The sequence below is a fragment of the Schistocerca gregaria genome, chromosome 8, assembly GCF_023897955.1.
Source record: "Schistocerca gregaria isolate iqSchGreg1 chromosome 8, iqSchGreg1.2, whole genome shotgun sequence".
NCBI lineage: Eukaryota > Metazoa > Arthropoda > Insecta > Orthoptera > Acrididae > Schistocerca > Schistocerca gregaria.
Window position 1 is genome coordinate 399447937 of NC_064927.1, and position 18448 is coordinate 399466384.

Genomic DNA, 18448 nt, shown 5'->3' on the forward strand with positions numbered 1-18448 from the left:
CACCCTAAAGTGCCAGGCATTGTTTGGGGAGCTTAAAACTGTGACTACTGCATAATCCAACCTTCGCCCCACCAATGTCAGCTCACAAGCAGGTAACAAACACCTCCACAACCGCTGCTCTGAGCTCACAGCATAACAGCACATCATGCAGCAACTGCCTTACAATTATTTGGAGCTCCTTCTGTGTACCCTTACCCTGTACAGTGCCCCAGTTTACGATCTTCAACTTGTCAATAAATACTATATTGTGCTCGTTGCTCTGATCTCTTACCCATGCCACACTAAATTCATTTGAATAAATTGGCCACTTATGATAAAGTATAAAAGTAATGGAACGTGATATGCAGATATTCCATTGGCAAGGCTAGCCACATTTTCTTCTATGTGTAACTTAACAATAATATTGTCTATACATGCATCATTACATGTAGCACACTTGTTCCTGCAATGTAAGTTTAAAGATCTTAAAATGTTCAAAAACCTTCTGTAGTCTCACTGTTTTTATTCTCCCATTTCAATAGTAAAATCTCCACCAATAATAATTTTTGTTTTTGACATGTAACATCTCTTAAACAGTAACACAAACTGTTAAAAAATACATTTGTGTACCCATCTGGGAGCTACACAGGCTAATCATTATTACATTTTCCTCAGCTTGTCTTATATAGCTAAAATTGGCATTTACTTCTGAAACATATTGTGTAATTTTTAATTTTATAAATTTTAGATCATGTTTCATATAAATTCCAGTAAGACCAGGGGCAGAAAAAGATACTAATGGTCATGCTCTGAATGAAAGATTTGATGTAAAATAACTTGAGAGCCTGTTGTGTAAGTTAAAGCTGAATCAACACCCAGATTTCAAGATGTTCAGTTGGTCAGGTTTTGCCCCTAGGAATATGTGTCATTCTGGTGACCTAAGAACTAGACTGTTGGCTTATTTTTCATATGTTAATTCCCAGTTAGAATGCAATCATCTTCTTGAGAAGTGTGCCTACAATAGATAAAGTATTTATCAGCAGAAGTAAGAGCTATGCATATTGAATAAAGCAGATAACTGTTGTTGTGGTCTTGAGTCCTGAGACTGGTTTGATGCAGCTCTCCATGCTACTCTATCCTGCGCAAGCTTCTTCATCTCCCAGTACTTACTGCAACCTACATCCTTCTGAATCTGCTTAGTGTAGTCATCTCTTGGTCTCCCTCTACGATTTTTACCCTCCACGCTGCCCTCCAATACAAAATTGGTGATCCCTTGATGTCTCAGAACATGTCCTACCAACCGATCCATTCTTCTGGTCAAGTTGTGCCACAAACTTCTCTTCTCCCCAATCTGATTCAATACTTCCTCATTAGTTATGTGATCTATCCATCTAATCTTCAGCATTCTTCTGTAGCACCACATAACGAAAGCTTCTATTCTCTTCTTGTCCAAACTATTTGTTGTCCATGATTCACTTCCATACATGGTCACACTCCATACAAATACTTTCAGAAATCACTTCCTGACACTTAAATCTATACTCAATGTTAACAAATTTCTCTTTTTCAGAAACGCTTTCCTTGCCATTGCCAGTCTACATTTTATATCCTCTCTACTTCGACCATCATCAGTTATTTTGCTCCCCAAATAGCAAAACTCCTTTACTACTTTAAGTGTCTCACTTCCTAATCTAATTCCCTCAGCATCACCTGACTTAATTTGACTACATTCCATTATCCTCATTTTGCTTTTGTTGATGATCATCTTATATCCTCCTTTCAAGACACTATCCATTCCGTTCAACTGCTCTTCCAAGTCCTTTGCTGTCTCTGACAGAATTACAATGTCATCGGTGAACCTCAAAGTTTTTATTTCTTCTCCATGGACTTTAATACCTACTCTGAATTTTTCTTTTGTTTCCTTCACTGCTTGCTCAATATACAGATTGAATAACATCGGGGAGAGACTACAGCCCTGTCTCACTCCCTTCCCAACCACTGCTTCCCTTTCATGCCCATCGACTCGTATAACTGCCATCTGGTTTCTGTACAAATTGTAAATAGCCTTTCGCTCCCTGTATTTTACCCCTGCCACCTTCAGAATTTGAAACAGAGTATTCCAGTCAACGTTGTCAAAAGCTTTCTCTAAGTCTACAAATGCTAGAAACGTAGGTTTGCCCTTCCTTAATCTAGCTTCTAAGATAAGTCATAGGGTCAGTATTGCCTCACGTGTTCCAACATTTCTACGGAATCCAAACTGATCTTCCCCGAGGTCAGCTTCTACTAGTTTTTCCATTCGTCTGTAAAGAATTCGCGTTAGAATTTTGCAGCTATGACTTATTAAACTGATAGTTCGTTAATTTTCACATATGTCAACACCTGCTTTCTTTGGGATTGGAATTATTATATTCTTCTTGAATAAATAGAGATAACTGTACATCTTGAATAAATAAATGAGTGCATTGAGATTATGTTATCTTTATTTATCAGCAATTTTGCATTTTGATGAAAGACATTAAATGAGTGTTCTTTCAACTCCAAGTTTTGTCTAAGTAGCAGTATCTTCCTTTTTAATAGCTGTTTCAACACCAGTTACATTTACATTGTTGCTCTGTCTACCAGAAAAATTAACCCCTGAAAAAGACATAATGAAAATATTGGAAATCACTGAGATGAAAGAGACAGAAGTGCAATTTGGGGAGACAGAAGTGCAATTTTCTTAGATGTTACAGGTAACTATGTACACCACAATATGTTGCCTTCCCTCAATGTTGCTAGAATAGTCATTATAATTATAAACAAGGACTAAAATAATTTAATTTTTAAACTTCTAATATTTAGGTGCTGTAAATTTATTTCTAAGCTGAACTCCATTCAAGCAGACCTTGGGAGGCCCAGTGGCACTGATTCACCATGGTGTCATCCTCAGCGCATAGCCATCACTGGATGTCGATATAGAGGGGCATGTGGTCACCACACCACACTCCAGGCCATTGCCAGTTTATGAGACCAGAGTTAAGTACCTCCTCAAAATGCCTCTCAAGGGCTAACTGCACCCTACTTGCCAACATAAATTTATTTCAGTTTCCTTTTTATTTAATTCTTTTTGTGAATTGAGATTTTAATACATGAATTTTTTTAGGACTGACATACACTTTTTGTGTTTTCCAAATTGTCTAGTCCTCACACCTGGGATTACAGAGTACCCACCTCAAGAATTCTGCTGTCGGTTCAGTTTACTATTTTCTCTCTCACTGAGATTAATACACTGAAATGAATACCATGGCTAATAAAACACTAGCTGTCAATGTATCTACTGGAATAGAACCTATAATTGGCATTATAACTGCCATAATTAATTTCATAATGTTGTCTATATACCAACATCATGTGATGCAGGGAGAAAACAATATTCCCAGTTACTACTGAAAAACCTGTCAATGCCTTTTTACTGAAACATGCAGTATATTAACACTTGCTCTTATAAGACACTGTTGGAGTTCATTATATTATCTACTCTCAGCTCCACTTATATTCTCAAAACGTCACAGCTATAAGGCCTGTGGTGTTGTAACAATGCTGCAGATCAAAAAAATTCATCCACCATTTACTCTGTTAATTTATGCAACACATAGTTACAGGTGCAGATTCATTCATTGCACAAAGACATGGTCTGTGACTTGTGGAGAACATGCAGTGTCTGCTATTGTCCTAGATTAGGATAGACAACTCTACAGATGTCAATGTATGGCAGGTTTTGTTGGAAATCCATACATGAACCTAGTGGAGATATCAATGGGCAAAAGGTAAATGTGAGTGGGAGTACTGGTCAGTGCAGTTCAGATACTAAACATACTAAACAGTGACACTAATTTTATTTTATTTTATTGAAGTATACAGAATATATACTACGAACAACAGAGAGTTACAAAAAGTTGTATCTCCTAGAGTAAAGGTTTAATGAAACTGCCAATTACAAAAATAATGAAGAGGATGGTAGTTTTCCCTTATTAGTAAGATACTATAGAGACAAATTGAATTTATTTATGTATATTAACAGAGAACAATATTTTAATTTCCAGTGAATAAATGTTGCTTATACACAATAGCGTACCTGCAAATTTTTCAGTTCGCATTTGAAACAGTTCCACCCTACAGGCAGCAAAAGATGAAGAAGTTGACATACTCTGCATGCTTAGCCAGCTTGGTCTTAATATCTGACTCCTTTTCACTCTCAATGGAGCAGACAAGTCTTGTTTATGAAATTCATCTATGGTTGGAGGGAGGGAATAATTTACCATACAACAAATATTTTTGTCTGTGTGAATCAGAACTTATTGTGTTGATAAAAATTATGTAAAGTGCATGATGCTCATCTTATCAAACAGTTTTTATGGTTTGAATATAATAGAAAGAAACATTCCACATGGGAAAAATATATTATATTGCGGATGGATATATGTGTGTGTGTGTGTGTGTGTGTGTGCGAGTGTATACCTATCCCCCCCCCCCCCCCCCCCCTTCCCTAAGGTAAGTCTTTCCGCTCCTGGGATTGGAATGACCTCTTACCCTCTCCCTTAAAACCCACATCTTTTCGTCTTTCCCTCTCCTTCCCTCTTTCCTGATGAAGCAACCTTGGGTTGTGAAAACTTGAAATTTGTGTGTATGTTTTTTTATTGTATCTATCTACCAGCGCTTTCCCATTTTGTAAGTCACAGCATCTTTGTTTTTAATATAACTTTACATATATTTAGTATCAACATCAAAGTTAAGAAATGGAAATCAACATTTGCCCTATATATCTATGTCAGCATGTATGTAGATACTCTGCCAACCAATTCTGAAGTGCTTAAACATTGTGCTACGTGATACAGTTTCTTTGTGTTGCAATACTGTGCACACCTTTTGCAGTAGTAATGACTGCTGAAATGCACTGTGCACACTGTAATTAGTCTAAATTTCTCATTATAGCTCCTACTGAAGTGATATTTTGGAGGTTGAAGTATGTCATTAGATTTCTCAAATAATGCTATACCATGAAACTGGTGTCTATCTTCAGGCGTGAGCCAATTCAAGTATGTCAACATTTCCAAACATTCTCCTGTGAATTGAACAAATGTCTTACCTTTTGTGCTGCCTTTCTTTGTATATATTGAATAACCAGCTGGCTCAGTTTGGTATAGGTCCCACACACATCATTTATGTTCTAAGCAGTCTCCTTTGCAGAGTTATTTTCCTTGTATGCTACCAGTGAACCAAATTCTATCACCTGCTTTATGTATGAATGAGCTCTTTGTCTATTTCATACCCATACAAACTATTACATTCAGGTATTTGCATGAATTGACTGATTCCAAATGTGATTCATTCATATTGTAGTCATACGGCACAGCAGCCTTTCGTTTCATGAAGTGCACACTTTTGTTATTTCTGTACATTTAAAGCAAGCTACAAATTTTTGCACCACACTGAAGCCTTATCAGGGTCTGCTTGGATAACTGTGCAGCTTTTTGTTCATATGGTAGTTCAGTATAGACAAATACATCTGTAAAAAATCTTAGGTTGCTACTAATATTGTCTACCAGGTGTCTAACAGTTTTGGTTACAAGAGAGGCATGGCAAAACTGGATTGCAAACTTCACACTTCTCTTATTACAGCTGACTTACTTGAAATGTTAAGCCAATCCTCTTCTCTGGATATGCAGTTGTGTCAATCTCCATAACTTCTTCTCTGAAGAAATAATGCTGGTTAGAGGAACCAAAACATTACTATCTCTCTCACTTGAAATATTTCGGTACTCTCATACTTTCAGTTCAGCTCAGGTGTATTCTCTTTTCCACAAGTTTTATATAAGCATACAAACTCTTGATAGTCAACTACACTGATACCCATTAGATACAATTAAAATAACACTTAATTACTCTGTGTCCTCTCACACAGCGTCTATGGCTCTTGTGGCAAACACTTGTCGGTGTCATTCGACTGCCCTGCTTATTGTCTTCTCATTAAAAACTTCCAACCTCCACACAGAAACTGGCAGCACAGTAGATACGTTTTTGCTCTCTTAGGTACTTTTAAAAATATCAGGTGTTCAAGATGGTGGAAGGCCAAGTGTCTCTAGAATTTACACCGAAATTCTCGAGTCACTACATACCCCTACCCGTAGCTCAAACATGCAATATTTTATACATATTCATTATGTACTTTAATATCTCACATAACACTAATTTACATTTTAATCAGCAAACATTATATTTCTTTTAGTGATCATGTATTTAATATCTACCTCTTCTTTTTTTGTTTTGACAATACCTATCTTAGCAGTTCACCTAATGTTGGAGTTAGTTCTTTTATATATATGAATTATGTGGACAACATTCTTGAATTCCAACTACAAACTCCAGGTGTCATAGACACTTAATTATTTCTTTCTTCATTCTAATTCCCTATACTATTTTTTCTTTAGTAAGTAATAGTTTCATTACCTACAGTAGCTTGTAGTCCGGAGGAACTCTGGGCAAATGAAATTGTTCTTTCTGACACTCATAAACATAAAACATAATAATGCTAGTGGAATATAGAATTCAAATTTACCAGAATAATTCCCACAAAATGTTTGACTTCTGCCACAATACTATCCTTTTCCCTTTAGGAACAGTACCTATAATTTACATATGGGTTGACCCTATGAGAACACTTACTCCTTCTGTTTTGGTAGGTATGTCCGTCTTAATTCCTATTTTCCTATGGTACAGGTCAATCCCCTTCTTGGTGCCCCTGTCCGCACAGTATAGGTCAGCGTTTCTCAGGTCTGCCTATCTGCCCTTTATATCGAATAAATGCCGGGTTTGTCCCCCCCCCCCCCCCTCCCCTCTCCTTTATCCATCCTGAGTAGGACTCATGGTTCATTTCCCAAGTATACATCTTTATGTACACTATAATTAAATATCCTCTGGAAAATAAAATCTATTTCCCACTTAACACTCACTTCCTAATACTTTATTTAATCCTCTAGAGTCCTCCACTATTTTTTTTTTTTCATATACCTACGCAATGTAGAGCCACCATACTGAATGACAATGTGTGCATATTACCCTAAAGATGTAGAACCGTCACAGTAAACGACAATGTGTGAATCCTTTCCCGATGTACACATTCCTTTCCCCCTACAACCCTTGACAGTTCTCTCCTTTTGATGTGTAAGATTATTGTTTGCGTGATCATATTTTTTGTGTGTATGTATAAGTGTGTTTGTGTAGCCTGATTCTTCGACCTACTTATATAAAAAAAGTTGAAGGTTATTGGAAACCACAGAAAATGAGAAGGACTTCTGTGATAGAAGTATATGAATATGTAAAGAGGGAAAGATATACAGGTACTCAAATGAGAAGTATGAAAGGAAAAAGTAGAAATGGTTGCTAAGGTTGAAGAAGAGAAAGAAGATAACCCCAAAGACAGGAAACCCTTCCCACCCACTTCCCCAGGATCCCTACCTTGCCGGTAGTTGAGTGAGAAAATGGAGGAGGTATGGTGTTAAACATCTCCTACAGAACAGACGTTCTCACCTTTGCCTTTAAAGTCCCAAAAGAAAATGTTAGCAACAGCTATAGATGGTGAAGAATCAATTACACTTGTTTGCGAGAGTTGTTTGAAAGGTGTTGTGTGTGTTCTGCATCAGCCATGATTTTATTTGTTAGTGTAAATCATGCTTTAATCTATAATACCCACCCCTTCCAAAACCAATACAAACCCTCCCGTCTACATCACATTTCATAAAAGGTATAAAATATTCTATACAAAATAGAAAATAATAAACTATGATAAAATAGTTGTTAGTCATTTAGTTTATACTAAATTTTTATACACACATAAAATATTATATCCAATTCATGTTGTCTAGATATCATTCTGTTTGAAGAGTACCATCATATTATGTTTTCCACTAATACTGTATACTATTGACTGCATTTCATGTTTAAAGATAATTGTTTATCCATGGTTCTCTTAAGTCTATTATCTTTTAGTCATATTTAGTTTCCTAGGTACTGCCATTATAAGATAGTTCAAGAATTCAAGAATAGATTACATAATAGTTTAAGATTTGAAGGGAATTCAGTGCAGGAAAAATAGTACAGAAGAAACACTGAAAGTAACTTGGGATCTGACGGTCGTTACTCTGCCCATTAACACAGAATGTTAATGTCCCTGGGGGACAGATGTGACTCTGCCCAAATCCCATGGATCTGATCTTAACCTCACTTGAGCAAGTGCAAACCAGTACTTCTCGTTAAATTTTTTGTGAAAGTCTCCCCACAGCAAAACAATTACTACTTTACTAGGAAACACAACATCAGGTAATGTTATTCTATTTTCTACTTTGTCCTGCATAAGTTTGAATTCTTTCCATAAATTATTTATGCCTGTCTTAGTGTCTTTAAGTTCCAAAGCTAAATTTGAAGAAACATTGCCAGTAGTTACCCTCTCGACAACTTTTCGGTCTATTATTTCCTCTACCTGTTACTCGAGATTACTTATATTCACTATGTCTGAAGTGGCTAGTTTCTCTTTAACATTTTGTTCCATGTCATCTACTCGAATGCTCACACCTGCAATTTGCAATTGGACCATAGGTATTAATTTGTCCTGTTTCTCAACACTTTCCTTTAAAGTGTTCAATCTCTGCTTTACTGCATACTTGGAAATGATTGTAATTTTTCAGTAAATTCAGATTCTATGTAATTACATTTATCTTCAATATCAAATTCTAGGTTTTTAGCTAAGTCCTAAAAGTGGTACTCTGGGTCTGACTTAAATCAGTGAGCAGTTGGTTTACATGGATAGCGAGGGAATTACTTAATTCATTCTTTAAATCTAATCGCACAAATTCTCCAGTTTATCATTTAAGGCATTGAACTTAGCATTTAAAACCTCACCCTGTACTTCTACTTTTTCACTAAAAGTAGCACTTAGTTCCTTTTTTACAGCAGCTGAATCTGCCTTCTGTCCATCTAATCTATCATTTAACTGAGTATTTGCTGAATCTATTGTAAGACTTAGTTCTTGTCTTAAAGTAGCTAAATTTGCACTCTGTGCATCTAATTTTTCAGTTCAAGTTGCAATTTGAGCATTTGCAGCTGCACTTTGGTCATCTATTCTAGCATTTAGTTGAGTATTCACTGAGTCCAATTTAAGACTTAGTGCTTTAATTAAATTTGCTACCTCAGTTCAGTCTAGCATATTTTTTGTCACTGTTATGGCCATGGCTGGTTCTGATGTTTCCCCAGTTTTTTGAGTATTATCCATATTTTTCTTACTTTTAGATCATGTTATAAAAAAAACAAAAAAATCCCCTCTGAATATAATAACTATACAACAGTCTATTATTGAACAGTCTCCTTAACTCACAATTCAGTAGCCTGGCTTAGAGTTTTAGGCTGTATTAGTCAGCAGGTATGGAATCAGCACTGATGAACAGCATGGGCGCCAGCAGCATCAAATGTAGACTTCAGTGTTGGTGTATGTAAACAGATTTGTAGTCAGCACCAGTGAGGAGCAGCTGGCATTGTTGGTGTCAGTTGCTGGTTATGGGGTCCACGCCTCCGCGATGTGCTTACTCTTCACACTGGATCTTTGTCATCGAATAGCTCTAATCATAACTCTTCTTAGTCTAAACTGTTGAGATTTTCCTTGCATCTTTTCTTGTATGGTACTTATTAATTTTCATCCCTTTTTACCGTTTATGCAGAATCCAACTCTGCAAAACAATTTCCCTGCCTTGTTACTATTGGTTGCTATAGCAACTCACAAATCTTTTTTATCTTAATTTTGTTTGGAAATTCCTCTTTCTTTGAGCCCTGATCATGTTGGTTGCCACATTCTAATGGTTTCTGATGACAGAATGTGTGGGGTAAATCTACAAACTTTATGTTTTCACCAATTAACGATCTACTGGATTATGCAGAATAACATTCTCGGATTTCACATGTAAATATTTCCGTCTTCTCATATTTTACTTGTATTATGAGCTTTTAACCCATTTCATACAATTAAATATAATCACAATTTTCTGGTTTTAGCAACAAAATAATTTATAAATGTCCCATGTATCTTGCTTCATTCAGAGCTAAGACATGAAAAAAGTTAAAAGTCTATAATGAACTGGTCATTTTTTATTTTTTTTATTTTTTATTTTATTTATTTATTTATTTTGCAACAGTGACATTCACTAACACAGCAAAGAATAGCATTTAATTACTCCATGTCCTCTTACACAGTGTCTGTGGCTCTTGCGGCAAACACTTGTCAGCATCATTAGACTGCCCCACTTATTGTCTTCTCATTACAAACTTTCAACGTGCACACAGAAACCAGCAGCACAGTAGATACGTTTCTACTCTCTTACTTACTTTTAAAATATTGGGTGTTCAAGACGGTGGAAGGCTGAGTGTCTCTAGAATTTACAGCAAAATTCTTGAGTCACTACTGGTGGTTAATGTATAAGGCTAATAAGAATGGTCCCATTACACATTCCTGGCCACTGCCAAAGTTATTTTGAATTTTGCCAATGACTTTTCATCCAAGATAACATTATGCTTCCTCCCTACCAAGAAAGCCCAGTCATAAATTTTATTTGATAACAGTTGTACTTTTGTTAACAAGTACCAGCATTTTACGAAGTCAAATACTTTTCAGAAGTCAAGAAATACTGTATCAACCTGACTGCCTTGATGCACGGGTTTCAAAATGCCATGAGAGAAAAGTGTGAGATGGGTTACATATGGATCAATGTTTCCAGACCTAATGGTGGAAGCTGTTCTGTTTGAGATGCATAATTATGGCTCTGTGCAGAATATCTTCTAGGTTATACAACAGATGAACATAGGTGTGATTGGAAAGCAGATTTGAATATCGCTTGAACTACCCTTCATCTCGAAGGATGTATCCTGTGCTTCCTTCCAACAGCCTGAATGTTCTTTCATTGGAGAGGCTGCAGTATACTATGGTTAAGATGGAAGCTAATGCAAGCAATCAATTCTGTATAAAATCAAATACAGATTCCATTGGGCCCTGGTGCCTGGTTTTCTTTAGTTATTTCAACAGTTTCTAAATGCCACTGACACTAATATTTGTATTCCTCAGCTTAGCAGCAGTGTAAGAATTAAGCTGGTATAGTTCATCAGTATCTTCCTTAGTAAAGAAACATTTGACAACCAAGTCAGTATTTCTGCTTTTGGTTTGCTATCCTCAGCTTTTGGTTTTTCTGTCATCTGTTAGTCCCTGGTCTCACATACGTTTCCTATCAACAATCAGCTATGTAAATGTAACAGTGCAATCAATTTAAAATAACCATCTATGTACATAATGCTTCTTGTTTCAAACAAGTGTGCCTCAAACTTATGAATCCAATAACTGGCAACAGCAACTCTGTGCAACCACCACAATCAAAGTTGGCTTAGCATTGGCTCTTCTATAAATGATCAGCAATTACCAATAAGTTTTACATTGTTACAGTTTTAACATAACTTGATATGCAATGAGAAATCAAATGTTTGCCAAGTTTTAAGTATGACAACATATTCCGCATAAACAAATTGCGTACCTGAGAATAAACATTTTTTGAACAAAATATCATAATATTTGAATTTTAGACAACTGTCTTTGAAATATGTAAATTTCTGTTATATACATTAGCTATTTTGGTTGTCAATACAGTCTATTTTTTCAATGTTAAAATATCATTAATTCATATAATTTATTAACACATACAAATAAATGTCTTTCTAATTATTTTAAAAGTTGTTAATGTTTAAAATTTTTACAATCTGAATGTTACTCTACATCATTTTGAAATGTTTTCACAAAACTTCTCTTTGAAGATTCTACATGAATTGTACAAAAATTTTATTGCATAATAAAATTCCTGTCTTCCTGGATTTGAAACTATTGAAATAACTGTTTATACAGTCATCACTGCATAACAAATGAAATGGTAAACATTGTCTCCTGCAAGTCACTGAATTACTTCAAATGGTGTTTGTGAATAATTAATACATGTGACACACTCTGAAAATGGGGTTACTTAGGCCACTGGGTAAGAAAAGCCATTTTTAAAGTCAATGTTTGAATGCTGATATTGGAATTACTGTTTTTAGTTAGGAAGTTTTTGTTGGCACTATTTTGTATGTAGTAACGCACAGTTTTTTCTCTATATCTTTGAAAACTGGTGACATTTGAAGGTGAGTTTAGATAACTATTTTTGTTTCAGATCAGTGTTAGTACAATTTCATACCCCTCAAAAGTTTGCTTGTTGTAATGGTGTTTACCAATGAAACTTTCCAGTCTAACTTCAGATATGCTTGAACGTCTTTGCTGCCTCTCAACATATTTTTCGTAAACTTTTTTTATGTTGCAAAGTTTACAATAGCATCAAATGTGGGGTAACCTAAAACATCTGTAAAAGAGTGGCTTTTATTCCCTCAAAATACAGAGCATAAAGTTTAAAAGAAATAATTGACATATTTTCACTCATTTTACAAAACATTGTGGTCTGAAAGTATCAAAGGCCTTTTGGAGCTTGAAAGTATAAAGATTACACTAAAGATACATTAAAATTGTGGTAGAAGTGTGAAGAATGGTCATCCATTAATGTTGGCTTCTGAAAATTGAATAATATCAAGATGTGCATTTACTGCAGCACTGAAATGAAGAGCAAACAAAGTATGTGGGTCTTTTGTATTCTTCAGTGACGAACAACAGCAACTGGCTGAGTGAGTAAGGGTGTCTGGAGATGGGAGATTACCACTGACTGTCTTTGACATTAGGTTAGTGGTTGTCAAGGCCTATCCTGACTGAAGTGGAAGGACTGAACCATGATTTAAAGACAATGTTGTAATAAAAATGTAGAGCTTGATATATAAGCTATTAAACTATCATTGTTTTCAATTTTTTAATCATAATGGGTGTTTTGACCAATTGGTGTATTGAATTTAGCACAGTGTATGGCTTTTGATACCCTAATCCCAACTAAAACTGAACATTAATCACTAACTATTGGCCTTTGTTACCCCATATTACTCAGTAACTAAAATCACCATGTTTCAGTTTACAGCTGTAGACGGACATGTTTCATAACATATCCTTATTTGTAAATATAGAGAAACAGCCCAATGCTTTAACTCAGTCTGTTGCTAAACTTACATTCCCAAAATGTCACAGCTGTTAATTTATGCAGTACATAATTATAGATGCAGATTTATTCATTGCAGAAAAAAGTGCATCTATGACCTGTGGAGAATATGCAGTGTCTGCAATTGTTATAGAGGAAGGAGGACAATTCATTATATGTCAATGTATGGAAGGTTTTGTTGGAGACCCACACATTAAGTGTGAACCTGCTGAAGACATCTATAGGGAAAAGGGTAAAGGTAAGTGGAAGTATTGATCAGTGCAGTACAAATGCTAAACAGTGATACTAAATATATTTTATTCCTTTCAGATGTACAAAATGTAGACTATGAACAACTGAGAGTTATGAAAAACTGAATCTCCAAGAGTTAAGGTTTAATGAACCTGCCAATTATAGAGATCTCAATAATGAGGAAGATGGTAGTTTTTACTTACTAGTAGGATACTACAGATACAAGTAGAATTTATTGACAGAGTACAACATATTGACAGAGTACAGCATATTGACATAGTACAACATATTAATTTACAGTGAATAAAAATTGCTCACACACAATAGAGATCTGCACATTTTTCAGCTCCCATTTGAAAAATGTAAATACTACATACAGAAAAAGCTGAAGAAGTTGAGATACACCACATACTGAGCCACTTTGATCACGTCTGACTCCTTTACACATTCTGTTAAGAAGAGAAGTCTTGTTTATGAAATTCATCTGTTGCATTGGCTACAGTCAGGGGGAGGGAATAATTTATTATACAGAAAGTATTTTTTGGTTACTGTGTTGATAAGATTTGTGCAAAGAACATGATGGCATTTTATCAAGCAGTTTTTGTGGTTAACTATGTATGAAATCAGTGTCAACATAAAAATTAAAACAGTGGGTCAATTTTCTTTCCTTTCATATGTAAACAGACATTGCCCAATACATCCATGCATTTACATACAAGCTCTGTGAACCACTTCTGAAGTGCTTAAGCATTATGCCCCATATTAGAGTTCCTTTCAGTTCCGATATTGTGTATGGGGTGCTAGAATAATGACTGCTGAAATGCCCTGCACATACTGTAATTAGTCTAATCCTGTCACAGTCAACCCTACTGAAGTGATGTGTTGGAAGTTGAAGTATGTTATCAGATTCCTCAAATAATACTATTCAATTAATCTTTCTAAGTTGGGTTTTGTGGGGTGTGTCAATTTAAGGCAGTTCCCAACTCAGGTATGTCAACATTTCCAAACATTCTCCTGTGAGTCAGACAAACCTCTTACCTTTTGTGCTGCCCACTTTGAATATATTCAATAACCTGTTAGTTCAGTTTGGTATGGATCCCACACACATGAGCAATATTCTAAGATGGGATTTGTAAGTATTTTGTAGAGTTATTTTCTTTGTATGCTGCAAATGAACCAAATTTTGCCATTTGCTGTATCTACAACTGAGTCCTATGTCTGTTTTATACCCATGCAAACACTTTCCTGGGGCACTGCTCGAGTTATTTCTAATTCTGCCAATGACTTTTCATCCAAGATAACATTATGCTTCCTCCCTACCAACAAAACCTCAGTCCAGTCATAAATTTTATTTGATAATGAATACAGTTGTACTTTTGTTAATAAATACTGGCATTTTACCAAGTGAAATACTTTTCAGAAGTCAAGAAATACTGTATCAACCTGACTGCCTTGATGCATGGGTTTCAGAATGCTATGTGAGAAAAATGTGAGCTGGGTTACATATGGGTCAATGTTTTTTGGACTTTAATGCTTGTTGATACGGAGGAAAGTGTACTGTATGAGATACCCCATTATTACTGAGTTCAGAATATCTTCTAGGTTTTACAAAAATTAACATTGGGGTGATTGGAAATTTATTTTGAGGTTCACTTCATCTACTCTTCTTCTAGATAGATGTGCCCAGTGCTTTCTTGCAGCAGCTTGCAGAGTTTTTTGTTGGAGAACTCTACAGTATACTATGGTTAAAATGGGAATTAATGCACCTGTAAATTCTGTATAGAATCTGATAGGGATTCCACTGGACGCTGGAGTCTGGTTTACTTTAGCAATTCCAACTGTTTCTGGATACCACTGATACTAATATTTATGTTCCTCATCTTAGCAGCAGTGTTAGTATGAAATTCAACTGGGCCAATTCATCAGTATCTTCTTTAGTAAACAAACATTTGAAAACTAAATCACTATTTCTGTTATGGCTTTGCTATCCTCAGTTTTGGTTCTACAGTCATCCATGAGTCTCTGGTCTCACAAACCTTCCTATCAACAATCATCTATGTGAACATAGCAGTGTAGCCAATTTAATATTAATCACATATGTTCATAATGTTGTGACAAAAGAATATATTGAATCTTAAAAGAGTAATTGTCTGGAAGGTTTGCTAGTTGTCTAAGGTTGATGAGAAGTTCAGACTGCAACTCAATTTATGGAATGAAATACCATTTTTTGTGTCTCATAGACATATATTTAACACATCATTTAAAACAGTTTGCACACAATGATACATTTCTTGTTTGAAACAAGAATGGCCCAAACTGCTGGCTCCAACAACTGGGTTACTAAGAGTAACAACAACTCTGTGCAACCACCACAATCAAAGTTGGCCTTGTATTCACTCTTCTATAAACGGTCTACAATTACCAATAACTTTTACATTATTGCAATTTTAATGTATCTAGATACACACAAGGAACCAAATTTTTACCAAGTTTTAAATATGACAACATAATCCGAATAAACAAATGGCATACTTGAGATAAATGTTTCTCAAACAAAATTTCACAATATTTCAATTTAAAACAACTGTCTTTGAAATATGTGTACATTTTGAACATTAGGCTACATTGTTTTGAAACGTTTTCAGCAAACATTTTTTTGAATATTCTACATACATTACACTAAAATTTTGTTACATTATAGGGAACAGGTCATACAATTATTGTTTTAAGAACCTGAACATCACTTTGTATGTAAACTCTATATTTATTAAGAACAGTGCACAAAACACACCATCACATGCCAATTGATGGAATAAGACTCAAAAAATTGCAATGGCAGCATGCGTTTGAGAAAAATCAAAGTTTTTGATAGTTTGAAAATATCATGTTGCATCGACACTCAATTCTGGTGCGTGAAGTCTGCCACAGAGCTCCCCCCCCCCCCCCCCTCCTATGTGCTGGGAACAGAAAGATGTGATGATGTAGATTGGCTTGGTGCTCAGTCTGTGGTGCCATTTATGATGAAGCTGTGATGCCACATTGATGGGCAGAGTGGGCGGCAGAACCAGTAAACTGGGATTAGGCAGCTGGTGATGCACAAATGTGGCATGCCATGAGTGGCACGCTAATAGCAAGGTGGCTGATGTCACCAATTTAGGTAGCGATGGCTGTTTCCTCTGCATCTGGAAGGGTCATAAACACGGAGGAGTGTGACGCGGGCAATCCGATTGTCTAGTGTGGGTGGAGGGACATGCAGGACAAATGTGGTGCCACAGAGTAGCTGCCTTTAGAAATGTGAAACGAGGCCAATAGGGGGTATGCACAGAGGTCAACCTTTGAGCATTTGCAGTGTACACATGCACAATACTAGTTTTTGCAGTGTGCCCTAACCCCTGTCTATACAAAACACTCCATTATTAGGCACATGGTAGCCTGAATACTGGGATGCACAAGGTCATGGTTAGTAGCAAATATCTTACTGTGCAAGATGGCTGGAACCAGAGGGCTGACTGTGCTAAAGAAATGTCACAGAGGACCAGTACGGAAGAAGCTCGAATTTGGTGAGGCTGAATTAAGGGCAAGGTAGACTCACTGTGTAATAACTGCTCTATGTCACCATCTGTCTGTTCCTGTGCCACCAGTTCGTAGAAGTCCAAAGACAACAAGATCATACCAACTCATAACATGTAATCAGCAATGATGTTGTCTGAGCCCTTGATGTAATGGACATCAATAGTGAATCAACATATTGGGTCCATGTGTCAGAAGTGTCGAGAAGGGAGGTTAGCTGTGGGGTTACACACTGTATCCGCCAGCAGCTTGTGGTCTGTATATATAGTCACTGATCTAACCTCAGTGTCCTCATGGAAATGATGAACTGCTTCATAAATGGAATAAAGTTCTGGTTTGAAAGTGGACCATTTATGCTGGGAGGCAGACAACTTATGTGAGAAGAAATGAAGTGGTTGCATGGAACCCTTGACCTGCTGAACGAGCTTGGCACTGACTACTGTATCACTCGCTTCCTCCACGATCAATATTGGAGCATCAGAGACCAGATGCTTGAGACTGACAGCATTTTAGCAGTTTTTCAAGCATTGAATGCACATAGCATGTTGCTCCACAGTGAAACCTTATTAAGTCCAGAAGTATTATTTCCTACAAATGCATCAGTCAATGGTGGTTAAAAGAACACAGCATGTGGGATGTGTTATCAAAAAAAAGTTTATCATGCATAGGAAATGGTGTAGGTCACAGTAAATCTCAGGCAGAGGAAGGTCATGGATAAAGGTGCCTTGTTGCAGTGTGGGGCAGATCCCTTCTGAAGAGACAGTATAGCCTAGGAATTCACACTAGCAGCTGTGATTTATCATCATTGATGTGACCCCATTCTGAGCGAGTAAATTAAGGACTCTTGATAGTTGTTGTTCATGCTCCTTGGAAGTAACTGACAAAATAAGAATATCATCTAGATATGCATAACAGTAAGGGAGAGAAAATAGTATAGAATCAATAAAACATTGCCAAGTTTGTGTGGCATTTTTTAGGCCATATGACATGTAGTAGTACTCATAGAGTCCAAAAGGGGTGATTATTGCAGCCTTGGGGATGCCATCTTTATGCATTGGAATCTAGTGGTATGCTTTCAGACAGTATCACACTGAGAACCCATGCACTGTGGAGCTGTTGGGTGAAATCCTTTATGTGTGGTATCGGATAGTTATCTAAGATTATACCGGCTTTCAGTTGTCGGTAGTTACCACACACACACACACACACACACACACACACACACACACACACACACAAATACGAACCATACTTCTTAGGAACTAAGTGGATAAGTGAGCACCAGTTACTGTTGGGCAGAGTCTAGCAGTTGTTGTACTGCAGTTTTTAAGTTCTGCAGTTTTGTGGCCTTATGGCATTATGGTAGCCTTTCCACTTTGTTCTGTTGGTGACAAGTACTGTTAGTAATCACACTATCACTCATGCGATTCCCTGATTAACAACAGTGGCAACAGATGTAGGAACATTCATGACACTAGTGG

At 36.4% G+C, this 18448-nt stretch overlaps 1 protein-coding gene across 1 annotated transcript in view; it reads left to right on the top strand.

Moving 5' to 3' along the window:
- The window catches only part of LOC126284472 (nidogen-like), a 158013-nt gene that overhangs the window by 74144 nt on the left and 65421 nt on the right, over positions 1-18448 (top strand). Inside the window, exon 5 of the mRNA XM_049983425.1 lies at positions 13246-13404. Coding sequence (XP_049839382.1) covers positions 13246-13404 — 159 coding nt within the window. The remainder of the gene's footprint in view (positions 1-13245; positions 13405-18448) is intronic.